We start from the raw sequence: 17704 nt of genomic DNA, 5'->3' as shown, positions 1-17704 counted from the left end.
AGCAGCTGCCAAATCCTGACTCCTACTCTCTAAAATCGTGTGAAGACCCGCTGTGATACTCTAGCCAAAATTTCCGGGAGGCAGGCCAAGGAGTCTCAGCAAGCCGGAGCTCAGCAAGGGACGCAAGACACTGCCCATCAACAAGAAAATATTTCTGAGAGCAGCGGCAGCAGCTCCCTTCCCTCCTAGGACTCCAACCTCGGCTTGAGGTGGGGAGCGTATCGGCACGGGACGGCTCTAACACGGGAAGGGAAACACAGGTCACCTCATCGTTCTTGGCAGACTCGTGCCCTCGAGCACAGAGGACATGTTCTCTGTAGAATATAAGTATGGCACTGAGTTTTCTAAAGACAGAGATTTTATCGTTCTTTCTGTGCTAAATTAAAACACTAAAATAAGCCCCGAATTACTGCCTGCTACAGAACACCTTCACCAAAACACTCCTCTAACAACAAAATACTGCAGTAGATTTCAAAACTCTGCATGCAGATGGATATATATATATATGGATATATATATATACACACACACACACACTGTAACATGCATACCATTTTTGCGAAGTGACGTGAATGATCGTTGGCCAATCTAACATACTACTTCCCTACAAACTGCACGCAACTGGCATAAAATAACAAATGTGTCTATATCACACTCTCTAAAGTCAATTAAAATGATAAGACTCTGCTATCCTTCAGTTCATCACAAGGAACACGTTTTTTGTCTGCCAACAACGTTATTCTCTTCCTCCATTATCAAGCACAGTTACATCAGGAGCTAACCAGCCACTCTGGAGTTTTAAAGCTCCATTTTGTTTTTTTACATAATTCTCTGCTCCCCATCAGATGGGGTTGCAAACTAGAGATCACGTAGTCCGTACTAATAATTCCAGCTATCAGGTTCTCCTTCTAACCTAAGATACTAAAATGACAGATTTCAAGATCTGCTCTTTAAATTAGGCCTCTAAAGGTCTCTTTAATAGTAAGATCTCATATAACAAAAGAAATCAGATGTCAAAGTTTTTGTTTTTAAGCAAAGCCTCATTCAAAACAACTTGGCCAACACTCCTTACCTCGCTAGTAAGCAATGGCTAACGCTATATTGATGACTACACTACGTTACAGCATTTTGCCACAGATCTAGTGTGTTAAACAGCGCAGCCATGTCATTTTGATCATAGGACAGAAATCTCTAAGTGCACCTATATAAGCTAACTTTCTTACGAATCCCCAGACGCAAAGATTTTTCCAATGATTTCCAGGCACTCTCTTTCTCACAGAGGCAATGCAATTGCCAGTTTAGCAGAACAGTGCAACTAAGGCTGGGTCACAAGAACGGAGAAAGAGGCCGGTGCATTGCGATGGCAGGCTCTTGCCTTTGCAATGGACGGCGCTGTTATGAAAAGCTGGGGAGCTCCAGCAGCAGGGGACAGAGCGTTACAAAGCTTCAAGGGAACTGGGCAGTCATGGGGAGTTGTGTGGGGAGAAAAGGAGGCAGTGGGTCAAGCTCCCGGATGCTACTACCTTCTCCTGCTTCTTGCATCTCAACACGCTTTCTTCTCAGGACTCCAAGTGCACAACACTGCCACCTCTTACCACCTAGGAATGTCTAGATGTGTCAAAAACACAGTCGCGTGCTTACAGAAAATAAGAGACACCCCCCAAAATATCCAGATTCCAGAAGTGAGCCTAAACAGAGAGACATTAAGCAGAGCCACAAAAATACAAGGAGACAATGTATTTGTCTAAATGTATGCATAAACTGAAGGAAACAAGATGAAAGCTATGCATTTGATGGAAAAAATAGCTAACTAAGGGGGAAAAAAAGTACATGTTGATGGTGCATTGGGATGGTTGCATATAAACAATGCAGAAGAATTAATTCTGATTTTTCATACAGCAGAAAGAAGTGGACAATCAATAACGCTCAAACAAATCTGATCTTTAACAATCACCTCATCACTGATAGACGTAAGATACTTACACAAACACATACATACATATGTGCACATATATGTAAAATGTAAAAATAAGATAGTTTAATTTACATTACCAAAGTCACGCAAACGGAAATGAAACTGAAAGAATTTCTGCTCACAGGTATATTACTACATGACAATTCATAAAAAAAGGCTGACAAGTTTTCCTGGAGCATCCAATACTAACTATTGCTAAAAATGGACCTTAGCTTTGGTTTGACATACAACTTCTCCTATTCATTTCTTTTTATGAATCCGTTTATGCAGTGTACACCAAATGATGTGAACACCAATAGTTTATAACTATAGAAGAAAGTTCATGGTTTCAGAAAAATGTGATTTATCTTAAAAAAAAAAAAAAGTTGAGTTTGCAAAAATGTTTCAGTTCATAATAGGATATAATTTTCTAATCTATAGCAGTATAATATTTCACCTGAAATACTACATCAACCATCCTCCAAAATATAGGTCACTGAAATATTTCTATTGTGAAAAGGCCAAATGTAACAAGGTATTTTGAAAGGCACGAGGCCCTAGCATCAAGATCAGGCTTGTACAGAGAAAGTTTTTAACTCTCTCCTCTGCCATGAAGCAAACATCTCCCCTGCTACTGGAATGCAAAGGCAAAATGATGGAGAGTGGTTTTGATGCTGCATACAGCTCACAGGTGTCCTGCGAATGGTTTCGAAGGAAAATAGTCCCAACTACAAAGTCGAAAAAAAATTTACACTACCAAAACAACTTGCTCTATTAGTAAAGGAAAAATATGCTATGAGGACAGAAGACCTCACTCTGGGGACACCTTTTAAAATATAGCTGGTAGGTTAGATTGAGAGGGCAAGCAACAACAACATATGACTACATTATGAGAGGAAGCTTTTACTAACAATGTCTACCCCAGAAGCTTTTGTATAGACAGATGATTCATTCTTTAGCCAATAAATCCAGCATTTTCTGTGACCAACATATAAAATTATGTTCATCAGTTTCTGCCCTTATGATCATTTTTAAGACCGCTGCTGATCTCCAAGTGCTGAACCTCCCTGCTGTGGGAAGCATTTTAGAAGCACAATGGCAAGTGCACATCCTGACACTGCACGGAGATGTTGCCACTACAACTCAGTGATTCTCAGTCTTTAAACTGTGGCTATAAGCAGCCTGGAAAGTCTACAGAGACAGCTTCTGGTCACGTTTACTGACCGTACTGAAGATATTAGGATGCAGAATGGGAAAAGATTCCTGACACAATTCTCTTCTCTAATAGTGTATACAGCAAGACAACTGGTCTCCAGCTAGGTAGACATGTTTTAAATGTTTTTGTTTAAAAAACAACAGCTTTTTTTTTTTTTTTTTTAACTAAAACCCACAAAATTAAGGCAAACAGAGAACAGAAACTGTTGAAAAAAAACCACAAAGTGACGAATTTAAGTAAAACAACAAAACCCAACACCTGAACAACAAGCTGATGTGCTTATTATCATCACAGCAAGTGAAGAGAAAGCTAAATGTCAAGCATTGCTACAGATATAGGTCAGCAATTTCTATTGTTAATGCCATTCAGCAGGTACTCATGGCAGGAGGTAAAGTCACCTAATCACAATTTCAGTTGCTTAAAACAAGTCAAACTGTTCCACTCTTTTGCTACTTTGCAGCTGTGTAGAACGGCTGCTCAGTCTAATTCACTGTAACAAAACCAAACAAAAAAACCCTTACCATTGTGATGAGAAGTCTATATTTATCCAGCATCGCCTGGTTGTCATGGCATCCTGCCAGCAGCTGCCAAACCTCTGCCCTCAGCGCTTCTGGAACACCGCTCTTCACCAGCGTAGATAATCCTTTCGGTCTCACAACAAGATTATTATGCCTGAGAAAAAAGACAATCATTTGCCTATTATATCTCAACTACGGGAGCAGAATACGAGATAAAACATATAAAAAGTTTTCCAGCTTTCCAATGTTATTCTGAAAAGTAGAGTCACTAACTGACAGCATAAACATTTCTTGCACAAGTTACACAAATTAGTATTTGTCACATGGAAAGATAAAATGCTGCAAGAATTCACAGTAAGAAACAGTGGCAAAATACACTGATATCCAAAGTTATTTCAGCTAGGATTAGAGATATTAATGAAAATGAAAAGAATAAACAATTGCAGAAATTGAACAAAACTGGTTAATAGAAAACAACATAATAAAAAAAAGCTACTGACAAGTGCAAGAGATACTATAAAGTACAGATCAATTTGAACTGTTCTTGGGGCTAAGGTGAGTCGAAAATAAACTATTAAAGAGAAAACGGTGTCACTTGTGCAGGCAGTTCAATTTAAATATTCAGCGTAGATGAAAAAAAGCAAATGAAAAATAAGTTGTACAGAGAAAGAAGTTTTGGAAAACAGAAAGTGTTTTACAGTACTAACATGAAGATTGAAGTTCCAGTTTTACACTCAATGTCAAATTTAGTTTTCCATATAAGACAGGTATTCAACCCTGCTGTATTAAGGGTATGTTGCAAGTTCCACAAAGTAGTAACACTTGCACTCAACTTGGAAATATCCAAGCTTCCCAAATAAATCTGCTAATTAGTTTGAGCTAGCATTTTAATACTTCTTTGCTACATACCAAGAAATGCAGGAAGATATATGCAAGATGACTTTTTTTAATAACATAAAAATTAGTCCTACAAAAGTTCGCTATAAGAACTGTGGAAGGGTAACATCCACATAGGTTAAATATTGAAGACAGGTTATCTTTCAAAAATAAGCCAGTCACCGGCTTAAGATAAAATTACTGCACATACTCACTAATGCAGAGCTTTCAGTAACAGAAGCTTAAAAATCCTGTCTGAGAATCTAAACTGTTTACTGATCTACGTTAAACGTCGCTTTGATTTATTATGGCAATTTTCGTGACCAATGCAGCAGGAAGAACGTTTGAATTGATTCTTTATTCTTTATAATGCAGCAAGTGCTTGCAAGCACGTTGGCTTGGCTCGTTACTGTTTTGACCACTGCTATGTTATTGGACTCTAGTGGTACGAGACCAGTGAGAATGGCAGTTTAGTCAAATACTAGCAAGCTGCCATAACATTAAATAACCTGTCATTTGACTCTCGATTTTATGCAAATGTTTAGAGTACTTACTCTTTGAAACAGGTCATTAAAATGGGAATAGCTTTCTGCTACTGTTCAAACTTAAAAGATGCTCTAAAGGACCCTCCCCTTCCTATACTCAGTTAGAGGAGGGTATCCCCACTGCCCCAAATGATTGGGAGTTAAAAAGAGCGGAGGATTACATAACGCCCTTATTCTTTTAAGCATAAAAATTATTTTAAATTTTAAACATGTAGTGCGACACAAGCCAGTTCAAAATTTATCATTCAGTCAGCCAAATTAAAAGCCTGCCAGTCCCAGTTCTCTTTTCCAGTATATTTTATGGTAGGTCACATTTAACTAATGGTCTTGTGATGGGAAGAAGTTACGAAAAAAAAAAAAAAAAGCAATATCCAACAGAAATATTTGAAGGACTAGACACTCTAAACAGTTATAAAATGATGAAATGTACAATTAGGGATAAATGAAAAAAAATACACCAGAAATTTAAAGCACAAGTTGTGTGACTATGAACTATTCATAATCCATTTCAAATCAGATTAGTTTGATTACTAAATGGATTTGGTCATAGGTATTATATGTGAAAGGCAGAATGTCTTCTCTAAGGGCTCAGCAAGTGGATAAAATAAAATGAACAGCTAAAAAGGTAAGTTTCCATATAAACACGACACAAAATTTTTCAGTGCCACCAAGAAAACAATACAAATAGCTTATGGCAACAGCTAACAGAGATGCATATTCCATGTTGTGATATCATCCTTATTTCCAAACATATTCACAACTGAGAATTAAGCATGCTACAGTGCACAAGATTTTACTGGATCTGTCATATATTGAAACAGCTTTACAGAAGAGGTAACACTTTAGCAACATTAGTCCATGCAGTAAAGCATAATTCTGTACCTTTTAATAAGCAACTCCTCAGTTTCTGAGTGTCTGTCTGGGAAACAGTTCAATTATTAATAATCCTTGCTCTATATTCTGTAATAATGAACAAAAATGCATGCTTTTTCCCCTACTGTAGAGGCCCAAGCACCTTACATTCCTGGATAACTGTCTGATGCCTGCTTAGCCAGACTGCAACAAAAACAAGCTTAAAATAAAAGCTTGTCTCAGCACATACAAAGTTGGCTCTTGGGAAGAAATCAGTCATTCATGGATGCTGACATCTTTTATTTGTTATAAAGTGCAGTAATTCTGAGTAAACTTCAAAAACATTTTAAAAGGTCAAAGAGCAAGGATACGAAACACTAATGCATAGAATATGTTCTGATTTGACAAACAAATATTTCTGATCAGCCACTGCTATTGACCATTACTTTTTTTAAACACATCAGAAACAGTTATTGTTAAATATTTAGCTAAACTAGCTCAACTCGCAAGAATGAATTTAATTCTGACGATGCGCTAAAGAGTACACCTTGTTAAATAAATTAAAAGGTATTCCATTACTTTCCATGCGTTTACTGTATCTTTTGGGTAAACTATCCTGTTCTGATTCCTGCTTATATGTTATCCTTTGAAGGAGACTCTTAGAGCAATGTTTCTGCTGAGTCAGTCCATTAGCTTACAGTGACATTTTAATTAAATGACAGGAAGCGATTAAAATGCAGGAAATTTTTCATCTCAGACACAAATCAGCACACCAGTCTCCAAGTAGAAATGTTAATTTTATTTATTTATTTTTAACAAGTGCACATATCTTCTTTCAGCATATGCTGTAGTGTTCAGCACACTAGAAAAGTTAATTTTAATCCATTTTTAGTTTTCAAATTGTTACATTTTTCATCTGTTAATTTTTCCAGGTTTTGTTCCTAAAATGTGAAAAAACACTATTCAAGAATTCAGGTATTTTATTTACTTAAATTTATCTCAAAAGATAATACTGTGTGAGACACTCCTAAAGAAAATAGGTTTGCCACTGCTAGTCTTCAAGCTGGCAGGGATCTTCTTTTTTTTTTTCTCATTGCTTTGACTGGGATGTTTTATCTACTAACTGATACTCTGAGTTAAGTGTCTAAATTTTTCTTGGGACTTCTGAACAGCTTCCTCAAAAAGTCTTTTTTTTTGTTTTTGTTTCATTGAACAATGTGCTTAACCAACATGAAGAAATAGTTGGTTATGTAAAACTTATGAAGCAAAGCTGTAGGCAATCAACAAGTTCTTTATTTCTGGATCCTTTTCACATTAGTTCAGCTGTCTCCCCAGGACCAAAGTCAAAACTAAAGGAATCAACTGACAGGAGAATAAAAAGTTGTATCTTCCAACGCAAATGCAATGGAGATTGGAAAAGATCTGCCACAGGTCTTTAAAGGACTCAGAATGGCTTCACTGATTGACCTCGAGGTGCCAGATGTAAAATTTCAAACAATTCATAAACTCTCTCTTGGGATGTCCTTTAGAACAGGCCTCGGAAACTTCTAAATCGCCCCAGAGCAGATACGTCTACAATAATCTCAGCCTTTTCGCATGAGGGAAAAGGATCTGTGTATAGGGATCAACTGACTTCCACACTTTTCCTCAGTATTTTCTTATTCAGAGGGCCCACAGCCAGAATAGTTGTATGATCATCTCATGAAATATTTGTGCTTCCCCAAATAGCTCTTTCATTAAAGCTAGAAACTTGTATCACAAAATAGTTAAGGATACGGCAGGAGGGAAGGGTTCTGTCAAGCTCCACAAAATCTTGCAATGTCAGAGCTGACATAACCTTTGCATTAGCTCTCCATAAAACATGAGGTCTGTGGCAAAGGGCTGTTTTTCTCCAAAGCTACAAGTGGCCAGATAAAGGGAGAATTGCCTAAATATATCCTTAAAATGTTTCTCAGTTCTCTTTTTATGTGGCGTTGGGAAAAACTGCCAATTCCAGACTAAGGACCTCTGATTATTTTAGTCTCAGGCAGCAGGAGCTATTACTTACACAGAGAAAGCTGAAGAAGCGGTTCTGGCATTTGCTAACAGTATAAGGTCTCTTAGAGCTAATAAATACACAGACTTTTCCTCTCTCAGCAAAGTATACACTGTTACTGAAGCAATTAAATCACAGAAATAACACTGCTGAGAACATACTCTAGGCTTACAAACATTCTTCATCTTACTCTCAAACAGAAACAGTTTAAGTGAGGATCATAACCTTTCAGGAACTGGTTTTTAAGTGCTAACCTGTAGCATATTAAAGAGGAGAAGAGTGCTTCTAAACAAATCAATCAATTAAAAATAGACTTTGGCTAGCACAAATGGCTTAGACTGGGCAGACTGGAGTTGCTCTGGCATTTACATTGTAGCACTAAGAGGCACTGAGATTCATGAGGGCTTAACATCCAACCCAAAAGACCACTGGTGGCCAGAAAATTCTGCATTTGAAGGCTCACCCATACAGCATGAGCAAGCATAGACATATGTGGACATATGCTCAAAGAAGGAAAGAAACAAGACCTTTGGAGAAGCTGTGGGAGAAATTTGCCAAATAACTGCAAGTTAAAAATAAGAGAAGTTACCAGCCCCTTATAATCTAGGTTTAAAAACACCTTTCATATGTCTCATATTTTAGTTTTTAAATAAAATGTATAACCTGAAGAACTTCAAACCTCCTTCACAAGATCACATCCTCTTAGAAAACAAAGAAAACAGTTACAATTTAAAATCTAAATAAGAAAATGAAACATTACCATCTCCCCAGTAATTCTCCCCAGGAATACAAGATCTTCTCCGGACAATCCTTAGACACATCACCAGTGCCACTGGAGAGTTCATTATCACTCTCTGGAGAAAAAATAAAAAAGACATACAGAGGAAAAAACAAAAGCATGCACAGATTTATCAAGGAGAACAGATATTAAAGAGGCATACATATAACATACAAGTACCAGACAAATTCTTTTGACATACTGGTTTTAAAACTGCAAAATCGATAGAAAATACTAGTGGAACTGTAAGGAATGCTTGGTAAACTTCATTAAACAAGTGTAGTAAAAAAATCATCGTAAAGATTAAGGTAAGCAGGTGAGGCAAGAATTCACAGCACCAACAGAGGAAAAAGGGCTGGGATCTAGCAAAACATTATGAGAAAAGAGATTTAAGGCAGGTAACTACCCATTTAATGAGATATCACAATGCATTATAACTTATAAGCCACATCCACTCCAGGTTTCACATAAAAACAAACTCTCCTATAAAGCATAGTACATTACATAACTTCTTTAAAGTGTATCATTTATGTGCCATTCTGCTCTCATGTATCACTCTGATCTCAAGAAAGCTACTCACACTTCAGAACCATGCAATAATTTTTTACTGAACCAAGTTCATGGAAGAGCAGAAAAATGACACTATGACATTAAAGGTCATACTACATGGAGGAGAAAAGAATGCTTCAAATAGAAAAGAATCCTCATGAGTATTAAGAATAAATGACTTACAGGGATATATGTCATTACAAATGACTAATATACAAAAAACTAGAAGGGATAATGAGAATCTAGAACAGTATGCTCAAATGAGGACTAACCGCCCAATTTCAGAATGTCTTATGAGTCTATGCAGCTGTCCCTAGCAAGCTGAACAGCCTAACTTTCTACAACAGCTTTTCATGTGAACATGCTTTTGCAGTTATTCTGGGCCTTTTCCAGGTTTATCTGAATGAAGTACTGCTAAAAATTAAACATAAGTGCTATTTAGACAACACTGAACCTTAACAGTGCTTCAGTTCTCGTCTCCTTTACCAAGGATCAGAACCCCAAAAGACACTAACAGTGGTTTCTGAGGCTATGGACAGTTTATATCTCAAATCATTTCTGAGATTGCTCTTTCCTATGAGCCAAGCTATCTCAAGAAGCTAATATAAAACAAAAAGAGGGGATCAGAGTCACCTCTGCTCCCAGAATCCCTTAGGCACTCTCCTCAGCCCAGCTCAGTCACATTTTGATGCTGACCTAATACCTTTACTTCTTCAGGTACTTCAAAGTTTTCATGTCCAATTTTCTGTAGACAACAGTAGTTCAGGTGGAGCAGGATCTGCTTCAGTACCTTGTACAATTACTCTCAAAGTCTTCATCACTGTCATTCTGACTCCAATTACATGTTTCTAATTCATAATCTCAGCAACTGCCATATACACGTCCTTAATAAAAATATACAATCAGTCTTTGAATTTGACAACAAAACATGAGGACATAGATAACACACATACTGTATTTCAAGGACAATTAACACAGCAGAAATGCTGCTCTGGGAGGAGAAGGAAGCATATCAGAAATGTCTTTATAATTCAAATTGAACATCAGATTAGTGAAATTTTTAGCTTGGAACCTGTTTGCATAGTTTAACAGGCTCCAAAATACAAGGAAGACCTGCATTTAAATAAGTCTCCTTATAATTAAAAAAAAAAGAAGATTTAGTTTAACTATATAATTTTGAAAAATAAATCTACATGAAGATGCTTGATTCCCTATCAAGCGTTTGAGTTCCCCATCTTTTGCATACATTCACTAGGTCTAGAGGTGGAAATAAGATCCAAAAAAAAAAAAAAAAAAAAGTATCATATTTTAACTAAAATTCAGTATCACTGTAAAAGGATTCCCAGTAACCAAAGGAATCCATTAAGTTCCAGTGGAACAAATGTATTTGATGACCCAACTTTACAATATTTTGAGTAATTTCAAAATGAAAGTAAAGGAAAATCTTCTTATTTACCACTCAGTCCTAGTAATAACTAAAAAAAGAAAAGTGAAGTTAAACATTTAAATGCATTGCATTTTTAGAATTCCCTCTTTTCCTGATTTCTCCAACTGTATCTAAGAGATCAATTAAAAATGCAGCCACCTTACTCCCCTTGAAAAACAAGGGAAAAAAATTTTTTGGAGGAAACCCTCCCTATATTTTAAGAATCTGTTGGCCATTCAGAGACACAAGGTGAATATATGGTACACATTATGAATCTCAATAAACCTGACTCGCACCCAAAAGTTATCATAAAATCACAATTTCAGAAAGGTTTCACACATTCAAAGTAAAGCAAGACAAACTGGCACAAAATCCTGAAAGGAGATATTTAAACTGGAGAGAGACTTTGGAGAGACTGAATAGTTAAGTGCATCTCTACATGAATTAGTGGTGAAAGTACACACAAACAAATCTTGCTATTTGAAGCAAAATCAGATGAAGATCAATAAAACATATTCCAGCCAGATCAAAGTAATTAATAATGAAGCTACACTGGGTACTTTCAGGAACAAAGCACACTGGTTACCTGATCCAAACTTTAGCTTGCCAAGGAATACTAACATCAGACAAAATAAAAGCAAAATCCCTCTTTTCTCACTACAGTGGCAATCTACACAAAATTCTTCGAAGTTCTTAAGGAGATCAGTGTTACATAGCATATGTATTCCAGGAAGATATATCACAAAGCTGCAGCACTTCAGCCCTGAAGATTCTTTCATCTGTAAGGCTTAGCAGTATTTAGAATGTATTATTCAGTTATATGTCAGAAGATTACAAGCCTTAATTAGAAATGCCATATGCTCCCTTTCAAAAGGCATTAACGTCAAACTTCAAAATAGAACAGGGCAAAGGGTAGAGAACAAACAAATTTTAAAATCTCTACTTTGTTTCCATTATAAAGACTATGTACATTTTTTAATGCAAGTGTGTAAGCACTTTAGTATAAATTAATTAATTAAGAAAAAGAAAAGTAGTGGGAGGGATATTTAACTCATGTTCTCCTTTGAGGTGCGTTGTTACATATTTTTTCCACACTCTACAGGATCTATATGCCAGCACTGTTAGCCAGAGAATGATTTTATCCTGCCAGATACTGCAAGGGATGCCACAAATCCCTTCCTCTAAACGTACTGTGGGTTTCTCCCTTCCTCCTTTACACATGACCTGCACTCTCAGAGCCCCTCAACTAGAGGGCAAAACTTACTCCTCGTCAGAACGGCAGGGGAACAGGCAAGGGAGCGAACTCAAGAGTCCGGGCTGTGAATGTGCGTACACAGAAATGGCTCTTAAGAATACTTACAAAGTAGCCTGTCAGTCTTTCTCATTGCATTGCCATCTGCACACTCACTTTGGGGACGGACACAGGGAGTGCCCCATAAAACCACTCCCTAAGCTCAGAGTCTCTCTTTAAAGAGCTCCTGAAGGACTGCACTTCCATAGACAGAATCACTCTGTCTTTAGCATTGAAACATAGAATAATTCAGGTTGGAAGAGATCTTTGGAGATCGGCTAGTCCAACCTCCTCCTCCAAGCAGGTCTAATCAGATCAGGTTGCTCAGGCACTTGCTCAGCTGAGTCTTGAACACCACCAAAATGGAGATTCCAGAACCTCTCTGGACAACCTGCTGTCGACCATGCTTGCTGTAAAAAACAAAACAAAACAAAAACAAAACACCACCACCACCAAACAGAACAAAACAAAAAAACCCAGAAGACGACAGTGATAAGGTCTCTTCTGAGCCTTCTCTTTTCCAGGCTGAACAAACCCACTTCCCTCAGCCTCACATTGTGCATCATGTGCTCCAGCCCTCTGACCAGCTTGCTGGCCTCCGCTGGACTTGCTCTAGCACATCAATGCACTGGGGAGCCCAAACCTGGACACAGGACCCCAAATGCAGTCTCACCAGTGCTGAATAGAGGGGAAGTATCATTTCCCTGGACCTGCTGGCTAGACTCCTGCTGAAACAGCCCAGGATGTGCTTGGCCATCTTTGCCGCAAGGGCACACTGCTGACTCATTTTCAACTTTTCTGTCCACTGGGACCTCCAGGTATTTTTCTGCAGAGCTGGTCCCCAGACAGTCGCCCACACCCTGTATTGTCCCATGGGGTTATTCTATCCTAGATACAGGACTTTGCACTTGCCTTTATCAAACTCAGTGAGTCAGTGAACTTCTCCAGCCTGTCCAGACCCTCTGAATAGCAGCCCTGCCCTCCAGCATATAGACCACTCTGCCCAGTTTGGTGGTGTTACCAAGCTTACTGAGAGTGCACTCCCCTCCTATCACCCAGATCATTAATAAGGACAGTAAACAGTACTGGTCCCAGTACTGATCCCTGAAGGATGTCATTAGTTACTGGCCACCAGCTGGACTTTGCACCACTGATCACTATCCTTTCAGGCCAGTAGTCCAGCCAACTTTCCAATCACCTTACTGTACCCAACCCATATCTCATCAATTTAGGGATGAGGAGACTATGGGACACTGTGTTGGAGGTCTTGCTAAAGTCAAAGTACACAACATCCACTATTCTCCTCTTGACCACTGAGGCAGCCATCTCATTTTAGAAGACTACCAGGTTAGTGACATTTTAAATCCACACTGGCTGTTCTCAGTCACATTCTTGTCCTTCATGTATTTAGAAATGGCTTTCAGGAGGATTTGCTCCATCACCTTCCTATGGACTGAGGTTAGACTGATGGGCCTGTAAGTTACCTGGATCTTCCTTCTGGTCCATCTTGAAGATGGGTGTGACTTGCTTTTTTTTTTTTTTTTTAAACATTTTCCATTTGCATGTGATAAATATAGAGAAGAGAGCTTTAAATCAGCCTGTAGATACACCACTGGGAGGGAGGGAGGGAGGATCTCCATATGACAGTGTTTACATACAGGTCATCTGTTGTGTTAATATACCTACAGACAAACATAAATGTGCAAAAAACCTAGTCTTTTTCAAAAATCTGTAGGGAAATTCAAGAACAAACTAAAAAAGCATGAATCTAAGTGAAAAGAAGATTGGCAGCCTATTAGATATATATAATTTTGTGCCTACTCCATTTAGAAACGCTCATTATATAAATTATTCATTATATGAGCAGACTATTCTGAATAGAGCACAAAGAATTGTATTTTAAGTGGCTTAGCACTAACATTTATTATGTTGCAAAACTCTATTGACTAGGCTCAATTATAACTTTTTTTCCCTTTTAAAAACCAGAACTCATCTCGTAGGATTACGATTGTTGGCAAGAAAGACCTCTACCATCTCTGTGAAAAATAAACTTCGGCTCATTATTCTTGGTAACCAATAATTTGTGAAATGTTTCCTGATGTGACCTATCTTCCACATAACAGAGGCACCTCTTTGGATTTAGCGTGATACAGAATAGCCTGAAAGACTATTTTTAATGGAAAACAAACAGAACTCTCAGAATTACTATACTTATCTTTGATATCAAAGAATAAAGGGGTTTTCATTTGTTTTTATCATAAGACATTCATAATACGTGAAGAGCCACACAAGACCATTCTATGCAGTAAAACGGGTATACACATTTGGAGCACTGCAAAACTAAGACAGACCTCAACTATCTCCCCCAAAAAGCTGCAGACTGATTAAGACAAGCTCCAGCAGGTTATTCAAGTTCTTACTTTCTGAGCTTGACTACACAGAACATAGGTCTTGGTCATCAGTCCATCCTACACATATTTGTCTAATTTGTCTCACAAACCTCCAGTTACCTCCCTAGGCAATTTATTCCAAGGACTTCATTACTGTTACTTTTGGAATACATCTCCCAGTTCTAATCTAATTCTTCCTTCCCGCAACTTATGTCAATTACTTTTTTTCTCCTAAACAAAGTAGTCACAGAAAACAGTTTTAGCACATCTCATTTTTCAGAAGAATCTTTGTCTCTATCCTTTCTTCTCCAAAAGAACTCTGTTTCTTTTCTCAAAGGACATATTCTCCAGACTTTTAATCATTTCTGATTTTTCCTCTAGTCCCCTCCAACTAGTCTATATTTTTCCAGAAGAATGATGCTCAGACAAAACACTGAGGCATCAGGTATTCAAAACGGTGAAGAAAGATTATGCAGACCATAACTATTATAAACAAACACCCCACAGGAATGAAACACACACGCATATACATACATGTGTGTCTGTATAGATATCTATGTGTGTATAGATATAGACAAACAGCTATAAATACACACAGTGTGTGTGTGTGCGCGTGTGTACACACAGTCTTGACCTTTTCTTACCCCTCATTTATTTTGATAACATAAGGCTTTTGACCCCATGAATACAGAGCATGGAACAGTCTTAGCTGATACTCTCCAGCATTCACAGCAGCACTAACATGTTGTGCAAAGACTATTAACAAAATACTTTGAGAGAACAACCGAGGAAAAACTCGGACAGCACAGAATTTCCTCACTGATCAGGTACCTGACAGAGTCTTTGGAACAAAAGTAACCAACTAGGTTTATTGGTATTTTCCATTCTGTACTTCATAAAGCAGATTCCGGTTAAGAAATGTCAATCACATCAATATAAACAGATATTAAAAATGTTTGAATGTTTTGGATCTCACTGCTTTTATAGAGGGGGAGGGGGTTGGCATGGGCCTTCTGTTGCTTTTTACTTAGAAGTACCTTTAAACATTACTCCTCTCATCCACATTTAACACCAATTGTATATATATATATGTACACACACACTACTTTTCCAATAGCTTCAGTTGCCCTTAAAGAAATACACTAGATTAACTGAAGTGTGACTCAATTATAACAATATCTTAGAAGTCAAATTAATTTATGAGTTAACGAAAAAGGCAAATAAAACAGAGAACTATACTGTTGATTCAAAGAGTTCAAACATAAAAGTAAATAAGTGAAGTAGATACTAAAATGAGTGGAAATGCATGAATATTATAGCAGAAAAAAATGAACACGTGGAGTTTGAGCACTGATGTGAAGGAGAAAAAAAAAGGATTTTTAATGAGTTTCAATTGAGGAGCTGTTACAAGTGAAATAAAGAGTAGGTGGAACTGAAAAATAATACAGTTGGAGCAGCCTGAGCAGGGCAGCAATGCCTGTAGGAGAAGGAAATTAGGTCATGAAGGTAGGTGGGAATAGAATTGGAATATTTCAGAAATGAGAAGTTTGATTTTTAAGTAGGAGAAGAAGAAAAATCAAGGGGGAGCTGAAGTTGGCAGCATATTATCAGAGCAACAAGATATAGATGTCACTGACATGGAATCATTCCATACACACTAGATGAAAGGGGATCGTGAGAAAGGCCACAAAAAAGCAAGTTTCCATTTATAAGGTAACAGGAAATTATAGAGCATGAACTAAAGTTTTGGCAGGAAAGACAAGAGAGAAGCAAAGTTTAAGTCATGAAATTAATTCTAGTGTTAAATGATGTAGAGTTTCAGTAAGGTCCAACTTTTCTATGAACTACAAAATATTTTGATGAAGACAAAAAAAATTCAAAATGCATTTCAAATGATATTTATGAAATTATGGTCCTCAGTAAAGTTTGCAACAGGAAACTATGTAACTACAGTATTTTTTTTTAATTTAGAGGGAAAAGCAATAATCAGGTGTAGAAAATTATGGCTTTATGAATGTGAACAAAGAAAACTTCCATTGAATTCTGCTCACAAGAAACTTGATTATAAGTTACACATTTAACCTGAAGAAAAATAATTAATTCAACAGCTACTGAAACACATATAAAGACAGTAAAAACAAAAAAGAGATGCCTAAGATCTTCGCTAAACAAAGTAAATTAGTATTAGAAAAAAACAGTGGTTTTGTTCTTATTTCTTTTTATGAATTGTAAAAGGTACACATGCATCACTTAAAATTATTCTAACAAAAACTAATGCTGACAAATTCCAAAATTGTGATTACCTTTCAAATTATTTGCAAATTTAATTACCTTGATCCCAAAAAACTGTATATTTGACACCACCGAAAGAGGGTGGAATAGCATGGGATTAGATGATGTCTGTCTTTCACTCCTGGTCACGTTCACACTACATACAATAATGGCTTCTGCAAATGTTATAAAGAAGTCCATGTGCAAAATTTCTCAGAGAATCTACACGTCCACTAGAAAACACACGGGATATTGAAACAATCTTGTTGGGCAAGTTGGAAGTGGTTAGCCAAACTGACTTTTTCTTCCTTTTTAATACAATAAAGATTTCTGAATTTAGAATTCATCTTAGTCCTACGTCATATAGTTTCTACACTGGCCCTGCATTATTACCACATTAAACAAGATTAATTAAAGAAAAATCACAAAAATAAACTTTAACTGTGTATCCAAATCTGCCTGTAGAAACATGCACAAAGAGATGAATCTACCCCTCTTGCAATGAACATATTGGGGGGCCGCCATGACATATCCAAATTTGGTGTACAAGTGCTTAAAGCTGAGTAAAGGAGTGGAGGAAATTATTGCTTCAGTTCAGTAGTTTTGCTCCCACACGGATGACAAAGCCAACTAAATGCTGCACAGTGGAGGTATTCTTGTAAATATAAACATCTTCCACATGCACTGTGCTGTCTGAAAACTGACATCTTTGAGAACACGCAAGAAAATCAAATTTGAGATGCTGTCACAACTCTAAGACAATGCAATTCTTTATTCCATATTACTAATTTATAAATTTGCAGATTAATTTTTATTGCCATATTTGATATAACCAAATACAAAAATCAACATTATAGACACATTAGAATTGTGTATTGCCTAGTATTTACTTAAAGTGCCAAGGCTGCGTTCAAGACACTTCAGTTATAAAATACATTAAGATTGGACAAAATACTAGAAAGTCAATTACCAAAATCAACAAGACAAGAATCTCACTCTGAGG

The 17704-nt window shown here is 37.1% G+C and overlaps 1 protein-coding gene across 5 annotated transcripts in view; it reads right to left on the bottom strand.

The window, feature by feature from the left end:
- RABGAP1L (RAB GTPase activating protein 1 like) overlaps positions 1–17704 on the bottom strand; it is a 273751-nt gene that overhangs the window by 180372 nt on the left and 75675 nt on the right. For all 5 annotated transcript variants that reach the window (XM_067300572.1, XM_067300569.1, XM_067300568.1 and 2 more), the window contains 2 exons: positions 8757–8850; positions 3692–3842 (listed from right to left, as the gene is read on the bottom strand). In XM_067300572.1, coding sequence (XP_067156673.1) covers positions 3692–3842; positions 8757–8850 — 245 coding nt within the window. The remainder of the gene's footprint in view (positions 1–3691; positions 3843–8756; positions 8851–17704) is intronic.

Source organism: Apteryx mantelli, chromosome 8, assembly GCF_036417845.1.
Source record: "Apteryx mantelli isolate bAptMan1 chromosome 8, bAptMan1.hap1, whole genome shotgun sequence".
NCBI classification, from domain to species: domain Eukaryota; kingdom Metazoa; phylum Chordata; class Aves; order Apterygiformes; family Apterygidae; genus Apteryx; species Apteryx mantelli.
Note: the sequence above shows the minus strand (reverse complement) of the source record. Positions and strands in the feature narration are given on the sequence as shown.